The sequence below is a fragment of the Mixophyes fleayi genome, chromosome 5 (genome assembly GCF_038048845.1).
Source record: "Mixophyes fleayi isolate aMixFle1 chromosome 5, aMixFle1.hap1, whole genome shotgun sequence".
Classification (NCBI taxonomy): domain Eukaryota; kingdom Metazoa; phylum Chordata; class Amphibia; order Anura; family Limnodynastidae; genus Mixophyes; species Mixophyes fleayi.
The window spans coordinates 72,776,385-72,795,559 of record NC_134406.1 but is presented as its reverse complement, the minus strand read 5'-3'; the positions used below and the strand labels follow the sequence as shown (position 1 = coordinate 72,795,559).

Here is a 19,175-nt window from a genome sequence, read left to right as displayed (position 1 = left end):
TTAGATTTCTCTGACTCGGTTCAGTATTAAAATTGTATTACAAAAGTCAGTTGAATACGGAGTAATTCTTATCGTCTTCAGTAGTCTGTGGATTGATTTTCTGCAGTCCCACTGCTGCTTTACCACATTGTTAGTGGCTATGATGGGGAAGTAATCGCTTGGCTTAATTCTGCATTTTTGTACGTCCACAAGTAAAGGACACTTGTAGATGAAGAGTTAATTGTTTTCTTTCTTAAGTGGGCTAATACTGTAAAATTAATAATATGCACATAATGAATTATATTATATTATTATGCTTCTTTATTTTATATTGCTACAGTATGTACATGTAGAAAGTTAGTTGCAATCTTTTCACTGGTTAATCCCCTTGAGCACTTTGTTGTTCTTTTCCCCTCAATCGTTCTTGTAACATATTCTCCCTATAAATGTTCTTTCTTTATTCTTACCAGCCCTGCAGCTACATGTTGTTTTTCCGTAGTGACACGCTGTCAAGACTGAGAGACAAAAGCTACAAAGTTAGCAACAAATGAACATTTACTGACTATGAAATAGTAATATAGAAAATGAATAACCATTGTATTGTCCTTCATTTATGTCTGCTTATAAATATCCATTATAAACAGCTTTGCTAGTAGTAAAGAGAGAAGAACGGCATCTAAATTGGTGCTAAAAATAACCAAGATAATAATAATAAAATATAAGGAATATTAAAAGAAGCTGAATTTTAAAATAAAGGAGGAAAATAATTAATTATTTGATACAAATCAGAATATCACTAGCGCTATATGTTGCACAGACCATATTGTATGTATATATAGAAGCCTTTAGTTGGAAGTCCTAAACAAATATTTTTAGGCAGTGATGCTTTTAAAACCAAATCTCAATTATATCACAAACCAGATCATATAATACACTGATGTTCTTATGCTTCTGGGTTCTGACTCCTGTGTAACAGTATCCAAATCTCCATTCATAACAGTGAGTTGGCCAGCTCATAATTAGTAACATTCAGTTTCATACAAATTAGAAACAGAGTGTTCCCTCATGCTGCAACTACATTGGTAACAGGTTCTTGGATAGGTCTGTAGGATGTGGTCTCGTCTTATTCCTCCTCTGAGTGTTCCCCCTGACGCATTTCATCAAATACTAATTTAGCAAAATGTAGTATTGTGATAATAGTATCTATTCTGATATATCACTTTCCTTTACTAAATGGGTCATATTAGTCTCTTATTTAACAATGTCATTGCATTCTGGATTACTATTCTAATATTAAAATAATTTAAAAAAACTTGCCTGTGACACTTAACTATTATATTAGCTAAACATATATCTATCACAGAGCCTGAGTTTGGAGTAGACCTCAAAGCCCCTCTCTAGATAGACTTACCCCCAGAGAGGTGCAGAGTCTAAATGGAGGGGATTAGAGCAGGGTGAGATGAAACCGTGAAGTAGAGCAGGACTGCTGAACAATAAATGCAGAGGTTCAGGTGAACATCAGTGAACCGAAGCACTGAGGTCTTTAGAAAGCGAATAGCTGAGGACAGGACTGATTATGAGGCATGAGGTTGGTGCAACAATACCGCAGGTGTTACTTGTTCTTGATCACAGAACAGGTAACAGGATACCAACTGAGAGGTGGAAAACTGCAGAGAACTGATGCACTGAGATCTCTGGAAAGCGAATAGCTTGAGGAAGGGACTAGGTAACACAGGATACCGATGTGTAGACAGAAGCCAGAGAGAACAGGGTCCTAACAGGTAAGTAGTAAGTAGACCTGAAGATCTGGCACCATAGTAGAGAAGCAGGTGCTTCAAATAGACAGAGCTGATAGGTAATTAGCCAATCAAGAGAATGCAGGAAGTTTTGAAAAGACTAAGGGCTAGATTTACTAAGCTGCGGGTTTGAAAAAGTGGGGATGTTGCCTATAGCAACCAATCAGATTCTAGCTATCATTTATTTAGTACCTTCTACAAAGTGACAGCTAGAATCTGATTGGTTGCTATAGGCAACATCTCCACTTTTTCAAACCCGCCGCTTAGTAAATCTAGCCCTAAGTGTGCGCATGCTCAGTCCAGCAAGTGAATGCAGGGAGTGAGAACCAAGGGAAACAGGAAAGAACAGTGACCAGAATGAAAGGTAGCTGTTGCAAGGTGTGACAGTACCCCCCGCCCCCCCCCCCACCCCACGTTAAAGGTGGGCACTGCACACCTAAGGCATAGCTTTGTTGGGATAATTGGCATGACATTTCTTGCCCAAAGATGGAGCATGAACATCAGAAGCATTCACCCAGGACCGTTCCTCAGGTCCATATTCTTTCCAATTGGGAAATCTTGAATTCTTCAGATTGCTTGACAGCTGGAGGAGATTGCGTATTTATAGCAGAAAAACCCCCGGTTAATGATTAGAGGCTTGAGGAGCGAAACATGAAAGAAATTTGAGATGCAGAGTGAGCTAGGAAGCATGAGTTTGACTTCATGAAAGGGACTTGTAGGTGGGTTTTTTTGAGGACAGCCACACCTTGTCCCCAATCTTGAGAGGAGGAACCGCCCAACATCACTTATAGGCAAACCGTTTATAACTGGAAGAAGACACTCAATTGTTTGGTTCCAAATAGCAAGGAAATCGTGAAGGAGATCATTAGCAGCATGAACCTGGGTGGAAAGGAGGGCTGGGAACTTGGGAAGATAAGGATAAAGGCCATAAACAATGGAAAACATAGTGGAAGAGGTGGATTCGTTATACAGGTTGTTATGGGCATATTCTGCCCATGGTAAAAGATCCACCCAATTATCCTGAGGAGTCGAGGAATATAGATGAATAAAAGTCTCCAAATCTTGGTTCAGTCTTTCAGTTTGAGCATTGGATTGTGGATGGTAAGATTTCGAGAATCAGCTGGATATCCAGGAGTTTACAGAGAGCTCTCCAAAATTTGAATGTAAATTGGACTCCCTGGTCGGAGACCATCTCAAGAGGACATTGATGCAAGGAAAATATTTTCTTGACAAATATATTTGCTAAGCAGGACGCTAATGGCAGGCCAACAAGTAGGATAAAATGCGCCATCTTCGAGTAACGGTCTATGACCACCCAGATGGTGTTAAACTTGCGTCAGGTAGGGAAATTAGTGACAAAATCCATGGATATATGCAACCATGGTTTGCATATGGGCAAGAGCCCTTATGTTGTGCACAAAGATGACAAGCCGCAGCAAACTGTTTAACATCCGATTTAAGGGTGGGCCAATAATAACTCCAAGAGATGAGTTCTATAATTTTGGCAGATCCAGCATGACCAGAAAAGCGAGAACAGTGAAACCAATGCAAAAGCTTCTTTTGAAGATTCTGAGGCACAAAACTTCACCCAGGAAGCAGTACTGGGTCAGGAGACACAGACGAAGTCCTGAAGAAATCTGGGTTCCAAAATAGGCTGATTAACAACATCCGAAGATTCAGGTTCACAAGGGAACGTCCTTTATAGGGCATCAGATTTTTTTATTTCTTGAGCCCGGCCGAAAAGTGACACGTAAATTAAAATGAGAAAAAAAGAGAGACCACCAGGCCTGGTGGGGGTTAATACATTGCGTAGACTAGAGATACTGCAGGTTTTTGTGGTCAGTAAAAATGGACACTAGAAAACGTGCCCCAACTTCATGGCTAGGAGTTCTCTGTCACTGTTAGTATAGTTCTTTTCAGCCAGTAGGAATTTGTGTGAAAATAATGCGCAAGGATGAAGCTGTTTTCCAGCAAAGGAGTACTGGGAAAGAACTGTGCCAGCTCCCACTGCTAAAGCATCCACTTCAATAAAAAACGGTTGAGAGGGATCAGGTTGTTTGAGAACTGGAGCTGTAGAGAACGCCTTCCTGAGGGTACTAAAAGCAGACAAAGCCAGCTGGGACCAATTCTTATGTCAGCGCCTTTTTTGGTTAAAGCAATAATGGGAGCCACAATAGAAGAATAACTTAGAATAAACTGTCAATAATAGTTGGCAAACCCTAAGAAGCATTGAATGGCCTTCAGACCTAACGGAATAAGCCACTCATTGATGGCTTGCACTTTCTCAGGGTCCATACGTAAGTTGACTCCGGAAACATTGTATCCCAAAAACGAAGTCTCTGTGACTTCAAAGACACATTTCTCGAGCTTGCAATAGAGGTGATTGGTTCTGAGTCTTGAGAGAACCTCAGCAACATGTTGTCTGTGGGAAGGCAAATCTGGGGAGAAAATTAAACTATCGTCCAGATAGACTGCTACTGAAGAGTGGAGAAGGTCTTTGAAGATCTTGTTCATAAAACTTTGAAACACTGCAAGAGCGTTACTAAGCCCAAAGTGCATGACCAGATATTCATAATACCCGTCTCTGCTGTAAAAGCGGTTTTCCACTCATCTCCTTTTCTAATTCTGATTAAACTGTATGCAGCTCTCAGGTCTAGCTTGGTAAAGATTCAAGCCCCTTTTATCTGGTCAAACAGTTCAGTTATCAGCATTAAGACCCCTATAGTTGATGCACGGACGTAATGAGACGGTTTTTTTTACAAAATAGAAGCCGGCACCAGCTGGGGAGAAGGAAGGACAAATGAGCACTGATTGAAGGTTTTCTTTGATGTAATCTGCCATGGCCTCTGTCTCGGGAACCGACAGTGGATAGACACAGCTCTTGGGTGGCATCTTGCCAGGAAGGAGATCAATAAGGCAGTCACAGATACGATGCAGAGGTAAGACCTCAGACTTCTGTTTATCAAAAACATCAGCAAATGAGGAGTATTGGGAAGGAAGAACCGCTTTGGTGGATTCTTTAATAGTAGCAACAGAACGTAAAGACTTAACATGTATCAAGCACTTGGAATGACAGGATGGACCACAAGACAGAACTTGAGCTGACGGCCAATCAATATGAGGAAAATGTAGACAGAGCCAAGGTAAACCAAGGATAACCGGACTGGAGGTGTGCGACAACACATAGAAAGATATTTCTTAAAAATGCAGAGCCCTGACTTGGAGAGACAATGGTTCCGTTCATGTCAGAATTCTCCCATTAGGAATCTGACTCCCATCAATGGTTGTTAGCACCACTGGGGTAGGTATTAACATGGTAGGGAGTGACAAGGATTCCACTAGATAAAATTCTCGGCTGCCCCAGAGTCCAGAAGAGCAGGCAGTTATTTAGATTCCCTGGGATCATGAAGGGTAATGAGAATTAAACAAGCAGGCAAATTATTAAATTCTGGAGATGACTTGAAACTCCCCAATCTGACCTCACGATAACAGATTAGGGTTTGGCATTTCCCTGGCGTTTAGAGCATGAGACCAAACAATGCCCGGGTAGAGCACAATAGAGACAAAGTCCACTAGAAATTCTCCTCCTTCTCTCTTCAGGAGAGAGCCTAGAGCACCCTAACTGCATAGGCTCCTCTGTGGCACTATAGGGTAGGCTCTTGGTGACACAGGATTCCGCAGAGAAGGTTCTGTCTCTGAAGCCCTCTCTCGACATCGGATGTCAACTTGGTGGCACAAAGAGATCAGAGCGTCTAGGGCAGTAGGCAGTTCCTGCGACGCTAAAACATCTTTAATTCGGTCAGCCAGCCCTTGCCAGAATGTTGCTACGTGCGTTTCATTATTTCATTGCAGCTCGGATGAAAGTGCAAGGAACTGGATAACGTATTGAGTAAGGGTACGGGAACTCTATCAGGGTCTAAGTAAACTTAAAGCGGCTGAGGAAAGACGCCCTGGCTCATCGAAATTTTTTTGGAAGGTTTCAGTAAACGTAGCACATTCTTGCAATAAATGATCTTTCCTCTCCCACAGAGTGGAAGACCACACCAGAGCTTGTTCAAAGAGGAGCAATATGATGTAAGCCACTTTAGTGCGATCATTGGGAAAATTTTGTGGGAGTAGCTCAAATTGAATTGAACATTGATTCAAACTTTTGAAGAGTAGATACACATAGAGATGAGGAGGATTCAGTCTGGGTAACTTGACTGGGCTCGAAACCGGTGGTGCCTAGGCGACCAGTAAGGCAGTTTGCAGAAAATCTAAACTAGAGGCTAGGGCCTGTAGGCATTGAAGAAGTTGTAGTTGCGTAGCATTCTGATGTTCACTGTGACCGACCAGGTCAGCATGTCTTTAGTAGACGTTCCCGATCGGGGTCCATTGCTAGTTTGGCCAGATCTTACTGTCACAGAGCCTAAGTTTGCAGTAGACCTTGAAGCCCCGCTTTAAATAAACAGAACTGACAGGCAATTAGCCAATCAAGAGACTGCAGGAAGTTTTGAAAAGACCAAGTGTGCGCATGCTCAGTTTAGACCAGCAAGTGAAAGCAGGGAGTGAGAACCAAGGGAAACAGGTAAGAACTGTGACCAGAATGAAAGGTAGCTGGTGCAATGTGTGACAATACCTTTCAAAACTGTTTCTCCTGATAATTGTGAAAACATTTAAACCAGCACCAGCACCAGCAGATGACTCTCCTCTATTGGCTTGTACATGCTGTTTCATCAACTTTTTCTCTCTTCTCCGCTTCCCACTAATATGCATTTATTAAAAAGTTGCAGTAGGTAATTTATAGAACAATACATTTAAATCATCTGAAGGTGGAAAACCCATGTTAATATTGTTAGCAGCTGTGTTCAATCGCTTCTTTTTGCTTCCTATAAATAAATGTATCAGTTGGAAAACAGTTTCAAAGTCATTGAAATTGATAATAAATTTCATATTATTACCTCTTTATATACGTAGATGTACCATACAATACTTAATTGTACTTAATTAAAAAGAAGCTGGGACCCTTAGTGTTTAAATAATAAAACACAATCATTTATAACAAAAAAATGATTATTAAATCAAACAAAGCAGCCTAATTGTACTATTCCAGAATCGTTTTTTGTCATTTCACTGTGCATTCGCTGATAACAAGAAACATTCTGCCTACGCTTACCTTGGAAAACGATTAGAACATTGAACATACTGAGCTGTAAACCTGTACTCTGTCGATATCTCTTAAAACACAACCATTGTTAGATATGCAAGTCTTTGTTTTTGAACTATTTTTCACCCAAATGAGTCATTACGTAAATCCCACACACAGGTAGCTATCCATCAAACTATAAGTCATTTATTTATATATCACCCTATATCACTCTTTAAATAATAAAGCAATCTATTATGTGGATAAGAGAATGTGAAATGGGGTTTATTGGTTGAGTATAAAACATTTGCAGTGTGCATTTTTAAAATCATATGCATTATTGTATTCTTTAATGTATTCGTCTTTCTCTTTGAATTTTTTACAGATTTTATACCTAAAACCTTTTTCTCACATACCTGTCTGGGCAGCAATTTTAGTTACTGTTATGATTCTAGAAATTGAATGTGAGTTAAAAGAAAAATGGGTTGAAGGCTGTTTGCATTGATGACACTGTAGTCGTGAAATAAATGTAGATACTATTGCAATAGAGAAAAAATTGCACGTGTCAAACAAACAGAATTAAGCTACATCCACAAAACAAAGCAGTGCTATGGCTCTAAACAAAGCACAGTTACAGCCATTATAAACTTGGCTATTCAGATTGCTAACATGAAGCAACCTCACAGCATATTAATTAATGTCTCTTCTACAGTGTACAGCAATATATGGGTGGTAATGGGGTTATCTCTGTGTAAGACATAGCTAGATTAAGGGTTATTTTGTGCACTATGTGACTGGCAGTGGGTGGAGAAAATGCTCTATGCACTATTGAGATGAAGTACCCCCACATAGCCTATGAATATAGGAATATATCTGCTAAGCTTAGATGTATAACTATTTTTTAGCATAGGCGTATTGTTAAATATACCTAGTCTATGAGTATAATAATTAATCCTCTAATTAATGTGTGCAGTAGGTAAGACTTGCTGAGTATAATAATACCTGATTACCTAATACCTGATACCTGCTGATTATCGTGAACATTTGCTAGGTATGATAATAGGATCAGTTTTCTGGTTATGATGACGATGCCAACTCGCTGAATTGCAGCTTTTTGCTTTGTAGGTGATTGGCATTCATTTCCTGTAGTTTTTCAGTATCCGTGTCTCATCATCGCATCTGCCCCCGGGCCGGTCCCATAATGGGCTACCTTGGGCTGGGTCACTGGGCCACCTGCTTTTTTTTCCTTTAAAATGTTCCTAATAGCCTCCTGAGTCTAGTCTTGCCCCACAGGCTAAAATATGCCAGTCCTCTGCTTATGCCTGCTTGCAACTGGAGAGGTAGGACGAGGGAGGGAAGGGACGGTTTAACGTATGCTGAGGAAAAGAGGGGCATATTCGTGTAATTGAGAAAAAAAGCAGACTCGCACAGAGACGCAAGTACATCTGTCAAAGCCGTATTAATTGCAAGTGCTAGATGGCAGGTGCAAATACTCGCTGATGATAACAGTTGGCTGCACTAGAAAACCGCTTGTGATTGGCTGATTGTGGATTTACCCCTGAAGCTGATTTAATTCTTTTATTGCTCATACATATATTATGATGTTTTGAGTGTAGTTTAGCAAGATTTTTTTCGCTTGTGCATGAGAAGGACAGTTATACTTGCTGTATTTGAGAAGTTTTTTGTGAACATTCAATCTCAGCATGAGTCCCGTAGTGAGCAAATTAATATTATAAATAGCTTTCCTTTCAACCCTAATATGCATTTTTTGTTTGAACCAAAAAAAAGATTTGAGAATCATCTATGTGAGGAAAAAAATAATTTTCCATTAACATGAATATTTCCTTAGATCGTAGGGCAATTGCTCATCATCAATCTTAATAATTAAAATATTTAAAATTTGTGGTATCATGAAAGAACAAATAGGGCGGTAACCACTGTAACAATGAAGCTTATCCTTTACTATATGCTGATCTCAAAAGGAATAAGAATAATTGCCAAAATTTGGTAAACCCTAAACCCTGGTGCCCTGTTGTATTATAATGGCAAGGAAGAAATACTACACATTTTTTTCACAATCCATGAAACGGCAGGTCTATAATAAATAATTCTAAATTGTAACTGTATTGTCTTTATATCTAATTTTCAGGTTGCGCCTATGGTTAAAGAAAAGATGATGAGAAAGGGGAGCATGATGGTGGGCTACCAGCCTCATCGGGATAAAGTCAACTTCTTCCGTCAGATTATCATCAGTCCCCAAGTGAGCCGTGAAGACATGGACTTTGTGTTGGACGAGATTGAACTGCTTGGCAAAGACTTGTAGCTGTGGCAAAGCAGCACAATGTGCTGCTCGTCTACCGGTTCTTAAAACAGAGACTGAAACATTAAATGCTCATCCGCAACTGTAGCACAGATCTAGTCAAGACTGCTAGCTAGTTATCTATAACTTCATGTATGTTTCCTCATTTATTTTTACTTTAATTAAACATATTCAAATATTTAGACTCCTAAATCTGGAAAAACACCAGTAAACTAAATGAGGGATAGTCATTTTCTGCTTTAGGAAAACTATGCTGTAGCTTTCATACTGGTGTAGCTTATATAATTGAACATTTTCTTATATTCACAAGCTCAGATTTTAAGTTGCATGGGAGTTTAGTAAAGACACTCCTCACATCAGCAGTGAGGCAGGGGCACTGTTGCTATTAATGCTAACGGAGAACTTGCTTGTTTGGTTCTTTATAGACTTGTAGAAATGTTTCCAATATGGCAACTATACACTAACGCGTGTATAAATGAAATATTTCTATGAAAGCACTGTAAAGGATACCTATAAAAAAATGGAAAATCTAATTACGTGTAGGATATTGAACAGTAATGCTGGATTTAAGTAGAATATAGTAAACAGAAAATTGGTAAACATGATATACTACTGTGTCATTTAAAGTAAAATAGAAAAGAAGACTGAAAGAACAGGAAACTATTGAACAAAATGATTGTTTGCATCTATGTACAGAGCAAAATATTGTATGATTTATTAGCTTTTTATTGATAATGAATTCAAGGTTCCATACTGTTGCTGTTCTTGTTGTACACTGACACTGTTCTCTAGTTGAAGATATCCATTAGCTATAGATGAAGTGGTCTTCACTGCAACATTTAACTTACTCGATTCACCAGTTACCAGTGCCATTTAGATCATTATCATACTTTTTGTTTCAAAATGAATGGGGGAATAGCCGTGACATGCACAATAGGAAGTACAATAAAGTCAAATCTATATAATGAAGAAATATGAGCATTTTGTGTGAATGTCTGTAAAAATATGTCCATAGATTTATCTAGAAAACTGTCTTGAGAAAACATTTTCAATCATTAATGTCCTTTATCCACAATTATATTACATCATACAGTAGCTAACATGCTCCTTAAAAATAATTCCCAGTGGTACTTGCTTCCTGTTTATTAGCCATTGATATTATAAGTACATTATATATACATGTCATATGGTCTCATTAAAATAACAGTGTAATAGCGTATAACCTATAATGTTGTCAGAGCAAGGAGAAGCCATAAAATGTTTTTCAGATCCTCCAAACATTAGGTGCACAATGATTTTCTGGGAAGTTTTGTATTATGACACTAACATCTCAACTCTTGTGGAATGGTTCCCATAGATTAAAATGTGAGCATCGCAAATTAATTATGAGGAAATTTCTACTTATACTTCCCTAATTCAACACTTAATTTATGAATATATAGTATTTGTTAAATGCAATAAATATGCTCTTATGTGTTATTATGAATTAAATTATTGCCCTATAGCTAATATGTTCCTGCGCAAAGTTGAAAGCACCTATTAGCATGAGCGAAGCATTCGCAAACAGCCAATCACAAATGGTTCGCCATTGCTGGCAACCATCATCTTCATTATCTACTATTTGTACCTGTCCTTGACCCCCAGAATCACGGAAATCCGAATGTGCAGAGCAATTTCACGCAAGATACGCTACACAAACGTTCGTTGTACTCACAATGTGTCAGGTCCATTGTATTTTCAACTACTCATTGGACCACCAGCTTCATCTGAAATTGTTTCCATCCTCTATTATGATAGATATGCTTCCATAGCTTCTGCTGGTCCCTCTGTGACTGGTGAATAAGTAACAATTCGGTCATTAATTAAAATGCTGCAAAGGCTGTGTGCATTGTTCATATTAGTCTCTAGCAGATGAGACTTCTTATCTGTTAGTCCTTTCCAGGCACCCTGTTAATCAAAAGATATGATCAGTAATACCTATACAACTGTTGTAATGGAAACAATATGGAGCTGGAGCAAGACATTCAGCCTTATTAGCAGGACAAAATGTAATCAATTTACACAACTGCAACATACTGTGCCATTCTGAAAAATCCCCATATCAGAGATTTCTATATCTACTATATAAGCCCAGGAGGTATTAATATTAACAAATGTGAATCTCACATTAATGATCACTCACTCTACCAATAATAATAGCACCGGCTTAGGACACAAACTCACTGGTGGGGTTTTATTTGCATTTTTTAAGAACAGTCAATATACCAGTAAAAACACATGAAACGCTTTTGTGTTTCTGATTAGCAATTTTACTAGCACTAAATATATTGTTGTAAGCATTTCCGTTGAATTTACCTATGGTAAATGTAAAACATAGAACAAGATATGCTCCAAAATGTAGACACAAATAAAAACACCAGTGGATGGGGGTATTGACATGCAACTATATACGCTAAAAAAAACACAACAAATTGCAAGACAGGTAAAAAACTTACCAGTGGGTATGGTGACATTAGAAACAATGGATTCTAGTGTCAGACCCGTTGGCATGCATTTTACTAGAATTAAAAATTCTACTAAAGCACATTTAAGAAATGCCAAAGTTTATGAGCCCTAAATCAAGCAAAATATTTTAAAACATATTTTAACTTTGGGGAGAAATTGAACATAAAGTAGCAAATCTAGATGTATTCTCAAATAGACTGCATTGTTATTTTTTATTAAAATTGTTTATGCGTTATATTTATTAGCTTTTTTTTTGCAGTTATTATATTTTATTTGTATTGTGCACACAACTATTGAAAAATGTAGTTATAATGCATATAAATGCAAAAAATTATTGTAGCGTATGTATGATTATTTAGTATAATGTTAAGAATAATGGTTTTGTGGTTGGATTTTCTTTCTAATGTAATGATTTTTTTCTGCCATTTAGCTTTTCATTTAATGTAGTTAACAGCCATGTTTGCCAGACGTTTTCCCATTATTCCTCCACTCTATTGAATAGTTTTGCAGATTGTACCTACTTAAATGTAACATTGCCTACACACAGTGGAGACAGTCATCTTCTGAGATGCAGTAATATCTAGCCTATGAATTCACTGCTATTAGAAACAAGTGACATAATTGAGGAGCATTCTTGTGAATGTTGATTCAGCATAATGGCTGTCTCCACCCTGTCCATAAATCTTTCCCTTTCTGATGTCTATAAAAGGACAATATATTGATGAACAATGGAATAAATGTGAATATGTCTTTATATGTGGCAGGAAAAACTAATTGTAAAACAAATGAGCAAAATAAATCAATAAAACATACATTTATATTATCAGTGATTTAAATCTGATGGGTTATTTTTAAATTATGGTTATGTACCTTTAGATCTCCGGTGCCTAACTGTTATGGTTACGTTACCTGTGTTCCTGCCAAAGATAATCTGTTACTAGAGTGCTGCTATGTGGCAACTTTCAACATCTATAGGCGTCATGACATCATAACACCTATAAATGCTCTTTAACAGTTACCATAGCAGACCACTAAAAATGGATTTGTTTCTTTGTTGCTGTTAATAGTTAAAACATGTATGCTCACCTCCATAAAATCTATTAGCCACATTTCACTGTCTTAAAGAGCACCATTTACTGTCCTGCGTTGAACTCACATTTGGTGCCAGAGTTCACTGCAGAACAGAATAGGACGTTTTCTCAGCCAGTGATGTAACAGTTAATCGAATGCCTGGCTTGCATAATTATTTTTACCAGAGGCTGGCAAAAGGGAGTTAAGAAAAATATATACAGGGTGCCAGAATTAGGTCTTAGATGTAAAGTGGTCTCCAAAATGTGGCCTGCTATATGCTGCGTTCACCAGAATGAAGTGTGCAATGTTAAGGGATTGTCACAACAGAGCGTGCAATGTACAGGATTTGTTAGAATGGAGTTTACATTGTATTGGCCTTGCCATAAAGAAGTCTGAATTTTGTTTGGGTAAGGCACACCAACTAGGTAACAGGGCATTACTTGTGTTTTGTTTTTTAATTATTCTTGAATATCTGTCCTCATTAAAAAAAATCATAACATGTAGTCTTTTGAGTTTAGGGGCTAGATTTACTAAGCAGCGGGTTTGAAAAAGAGGGGATGTTGCCTATAGCAACCAATCAGATTCTAGCTTTCATTTATTTAGTACCTTCTACAAAATGACAGCTAGAATCTGATTGGTTGCTTTAGGCAACATCCCCACTTTTTCAAACCCGCAGCTTAGTAAATCTAGCCCTAAGTCTTTTTTTAGGCAACTAAAATACAGTCGTTTTTCCAAAACACAGAAAGCAATATAGGTGGCAGCACATAAGCTTCAGATATTGGAGCTAATTACATGAATCACTAAAAATAAAAAGAGTATGTAAATGCTAAATGTTAACTATAAAAGTATTGTAACATGGATCATGAGTGATAATCAAATAAAATAAACCTTTATTAATAACAGACACAGTAAAATCAAAACAGCAGTGCATTTAGCTTTAGTTAGTGCCACATCAAGATTTACATGAGCCTGCAGTGTAAAACAATGATTAAACCTCCTGCAAATTATATCTCACATTCCCCTGTTAACTACTCAGTTCTGCCACCACCATTAATATGTAGTTCTATTGCTGACACTTTGAGGAAGTCCAGTTACTCACTGATTTATCTCAAATTATAATCCTTATCTAATTTAATCAAAATTATTTTTAACCAAACAATTATCTACGTTTAATGTAGTGGTATAACAACCTAGCCTAAATGATACATGAATCCTTTAAGAACACAAAGACAGAACATTATTGAATGATGTTTACTATGACAAAGAACGCCACAATACTTATTATATCAAAATGCTTAAATGAAAATGAACTACAATTGTAAACAAGGTTCTTAAAATGAACATGAATAAAACAGAAAACTCACATATTTTTTGTGGGATCTGCACCAGGGAAGCCTGGGAAAATTACACATTATCTGCTGCCCACCAGCCCCCTTCACTGTGAGGTTATTAAAGAAGATCTGCGTATATGCTAATTGCCTATATGGCCTTTGTTGCCAACACATTTCTATTCAGGCATTCTTATAGATACTGCCTGAATATAAGATACATATGAGAAATTAGTATTGGCACATGCTGGCCCTGGATCCTATGGCTCACTCACCATGACCAGGGTCCAGTGAGTTTCTCTTCCAGCGGGTCACTAGTATATCAGGCTGGGTAGACACCACCCAGTTCCTTCTCTGTCTGTTCTGCTCCCCCTAGGCTAAAAACTATGGTATCAGGTCTCCTTCATTCCAGTGTTCTATGTGAAATTTCTCTTGTACCAGCTCTTTCATTTGCTTCCTGACCCTGAATGTTTGCATGTGATCTTGACCTCGGATTGACCACACTATTCTATTCACCTGCTTAATTTGTACCATGACACCAGCCTGTTTGCGAACTGGCATGTTATGATTCTCCGATTGGCACCTTTGTATCAATCTGTCACATCTGGAACCTGGGAAGAAGGGCCACAACCTGTGTGTTACCTTGCAGCGGATGCCCAAACTCCCTTGCGAGTGGGTTCCTGATGAAGACCGATGGTAAATTGGACTCTGTGTCTCTCCTTATAGTTGTGCTAATCCTGTCTGCTATGCAACGGGACGCCTAAGCACTTCCATCCAGTGGTTAGCGTCCCTGACCGCCGCGACTCTGCCTCCTATCAGGGGAGACACAGGGGGATCTAAGGAAGCCTCTTGCACCATTAGGGTGCCAGAGTATTGGTCTCACCTTGCTCCAGCTATTTGCCTGCATCTGTTCCTGACGTTCTGACCCAGCTTCCCTCCGACCTTCCGTTTGGATTTTGCCTTGTACCTTGCCTCCAGCTCTGGTTTCCTGATATTTAGCCCGTCTCTGACTATTATTTGGATTCTCCTTTTCTACCTTGCTGCCCGTTGCTTCTGACCCGGTTTGATTGACTACGTGTGGGGAAACGAGGTATTAATATCACCTCAACCAGGCTGCACCTCATTTCTCACAAACTATGGACTATAAAAACATATACCTTTTCTAGCCCTCTGGTTCCCCATGTTTGTCAGTCATATTTAATCTTGTATATATTCTATTTGAAAGTAGTCAAAATGTCTGCCAGCATGTTTTCTTATCTTGCAGACTAGTCCATTGTTTCAGCCTAAGCAAAAGGATTATTGCCCACCAATCCTGTATGAATGTACATCACACCAGAGGGTCTGTTGTCTTTGTTTAGTTGTGGGTCTGTGTGTGCTAGCATAGAGAAAAGGCCCACAGCCAGGGCTCTATGTTTAATTAAAGAAGACATTGTGTATTTAAATGTAAATGTGTCTGGATTGTGATCTGTCCTGCTTAAACAAACTCTGCTGTATAGCCACAGAACAAATCAGGAGTGGCTCATCTGCTATCCCTTTGTCTGTATGTTTACCTGTGAAAAGATAAACACAAAAAAGGACTAATCAGGCAGGTCCTGAAATTGCTGATGAGGTCATTTTTGGGCTTAAAAGAAAGCTCCAGGGAACAGCAAATTGGCATTCACTGCCAAGTGATAGCTGAAGTCAGGCTGGCGTTGAGATATAGATCTCTGCCCCTGACAGGAAAGGGACAATCGGTCCCTGAAGTACTGCCATTGCCCTGATCTACCTCTCCAGGTATTGGGGAGCTGTATGTCCGCCGAAAGCGGAGTGACAGTGACACAGGGCCGATACTTTTGCTGGTAGCCTTAAAGGAGAGAGGGGGAGAAGCTTGGCTTGATAGACAGCAGTCCCTGAAAGTGACAAGGATACTAGTGAGGTGTTTTCATTATACCCTGTATGTTGTCTGTGCCAGACTGTAGTGTTATTTGTTTCAAGTTATTATTTAAATATGTTTATTGCTGTTTGGTACTACCATTTTGTGAAATAAACATATTTATTTTATTTTGGATATTTGCCTGAGTGATATTGAACCTCGGGTAGGTACCCGGTAGGCCAGCTGTGTGGCGCAGAAGGTTACGTTAAACTCGTTATCCTCACATTTTGTGGCAGCAGTGGGATCACTCAATCCCAGTTAGACAAGCCGGGTAAAGCTGCAGGGGATACCACACGAGGTGTGGTCCAGGGCTTTGTGAATATCCAAAGCACCAACCCCACACACTACAATCTGGGACATAGTTGCTTGGGTACCAGTAACCAGTAGTTGGGAGCTGCAAAAAGATCCAATAGCGACAAGGGTACTGGCTCGGGGTCGGTGCGTTCACCCTTCGAGCAGTACAGAATAGTGGGCCATGTTCCACAAGGAGGATCGCAGACAGGTGACTTCAGCATTAGGCTTGAATTTCGGTTTAATCTAGGGCGAGAAAAGTACTGGGACAGTGAGGGTGCGAACGCCTACTGGCAGTACTGAGTGTGGGACCGTGTGCCCAGGTAAAAGACACGGGGCCTAGAGTGGTAACGGTGATCCGTCTAGGTGCAGGCTTGGTGAGGGTTGGTACATCCTGCAAGTCGGAGTGAGGAGAGTGCTCCTGTAAGTAAAGGACTGAGTAAAATGCTGGCCAGGTGTTCGCTGGGAAGAAAAAGTGACCCCTGGGAACTATGAGGTATATCCTGAGTGAAGTGAGAGCAGGACAGAACCCTGCCGCCGATACTGTTCAAGGCGCGGAAGCCCTTGGAGCAGAGTGTGTGATAGTGGGTCCCAGCCCCACAGAGTCCCGCTGCAATGGGTCGCAGCCCAACTGCTAGTAGAGTGGGTCCCAGCCCCAGGGCCATCTTAACAACATTATGGGCCCCCGGGCAAAGCAGTGCACTGGGGCCCCTACATATATATATATATATATATATATATATATATATATATATAGATATAGATATAGATGTATAGAGATGCAGATATATATATAGAGATAGAGATAGATAGATGTACTTGCTCAGTGACCCTTGAAGGTTTTTTTTGCAGGTTCTTTTCTTTTGCAGGATTATTTATTCTAATTAAGAGTCCTGCCTATGGGGCCCCCTTGTCCGTGGGGCCCCCGGGCACCTGCCCATCGTGCCCAATGGAAAAGATGGCCCTGCCCAGTTCCACAGAGTATGCTGCAGTGAGTTGTAGCCCAACTGCAAGTAGAGTGGGTCCCAGCCCCACCATAAAGATGGCCCCAAAAGATCCTTTAGAAGGGATGGACCGGATGGCGTTAGTAGCTGAATGTGAACTTCGTGGTGTTTCCTATTTCTACCAGGATCATAGAGAAATCATCCAGGACCTCCAACGTGATCAAGCAAACCCAGTCAAGGCTTTCAGCGACTTCCGATGGTGGATTCTTAAGCCGGGTCCCAAGATAAGCCTCCTGGAGCATCTCGATTGCTTAGAGAAGTGTTTTTAACTGGCACAAGAAGAGGCATCAAATTGTGGAAAGCTCGATAACCCAATCTAACAAGACCAGTGCCGGTGGGTGGATGCCGAAAGGCACCACCTTCAGCAGCTTCTTTCACTAGCTGAAGAAGTGGTCACCCAGCCTATACCGCTAGCTGTGTTGGGGAATGCCGACCTCGAACAGGTGGATGCTAGTAAGCACCGCTTGTAACCCATTCTCTCCTCAATGGGGGAAGGTCACAACAAAACTCTTAGTGACCAACCTGAGCTGTGCAATTGCAGGCTTGGAGGATGAGGAATTGGTAAGTGAATTCCAGCCACAAGCTGCCTAGAATGTTACACTGGGAGAGGTTCCAAGTGAAGTTAGACTGGTGGGGAAAAGAACAGAGAAGGCTCAGCATGTTGTTGCCATCGGGCCAGATGATGAGATACATTGGTTGGAAGAGAGTTGGAGTGATCCTGTAACCTCCCTGCAGCCTGCTGTAAACATGGATACTGCAAACGAGATTCCAACAGAGTTGCACCCAAGATTTGGCACTGGTTTCCCCAGTCCAGTTAACCCCCCTCTGTGGAGAAAATGCTCCCTCCAGATGCGCCAGAGGCGAAGGAGGTGAGAATGCCCTATGTACACCAACTCTTGTTCCAGATTATTTTGGATGTTTTGGGAAGGAGGACTCAAACCCAGATTTCTTGTATTGCAGTCTGCTGGAACTGTTCAATGTTTTAACTTTAGACAGTGGAGACTTGGCTTTTGAGGGGAAAGAGCTGACTACAGGACCCTCAGGTCTGTTTACTCCTCTGCAGCCAGCAGTGACTTATTGGGTGGGAAGGGCCAGTAGAAAATGTTGTGTGGTAACCCTGTTTCCCCATATAGATTTGCTGGGGGTTGTGAGTTCCGTGAACACAGACCAGTAGAGAAAGAAATGGTGCTTTTGGAGTTTGCCCTAGTGCTGCTCAGTGATTGCACTGACTGAGACTTATGTAGAGCCACCTATATTGACATGTACTGTTTACTTTGACGTTTGTCCAATTAAGCAGGCACTTCCACCATGGGATTTGTTTGGCCCAATTTCCTGGGACACTGATGTGGAGAACTCAGAAACTATAGACTGCGGCCTACAATGGATATTTGCCTGGGTGATTTTGAACCTTGGGTAGGTACCAGGTAGGCCAGCTGTGCGGCACAGAAGGTAACATTAAACCTGGTATCCTCACACTACGCTTTGTCCACTCTGTTCCTACACTGGTGGCCGTATTGGAGAACCGTAATAGCAGGTGTCATTGGGGAAAGTGGATTTAAAAATTGTTGTGTGTCAAGTGAGTCTTCATGTAAAACGAGTTTACAATCTAAGAGGTGTGATGAACAACTGATGCATTAGGTAGCAGAATAACAATTGTAGCTGGCAGTGTGGAGAGGCTGTATGTGTGGCTCCTTTAAGCCACCAATATTAAAGTAGCCATTGGTAACTGGCATTTTTGTGTAGCTACCAGGGGCGGATCTAGACAACTGCTTTACCCCGGGTGATTTTAGGGGGGGCGATTTAGGCCCCACCCCCTTTCTGATTTCTAAGGCTGCCGGCGTCTG

The 19,175-nt window shown here is 40.2% G+C and overlaps 1 protein-coding gene across 1 annotated transcript in view; it reads left to right on the top strand.

Annotated features, from left to right (window-relative positions):
• The window catches only part of GADL1 (glutamate decarboxylase like 1), a 201,285-nt gene extending 188,734 nt beyond the window's left edge, over positions 1-12,551 (top strand). Inside the window, exon 15 of the mRNA XM_075212378.1 lies at positions 9,050-12,551. Within this exon, the coding sequence (XP_075068479.1) occupies positions 9,050-9,223 (174 nt within the window). The 3' untranslated portion in view covers positions 9,224-12,551. The remainder of the gene's footprint in view (positions 1-9,049) is intronic.
• Positions 12,552-19,175: the final 6,624 nt, after the last annotated feature.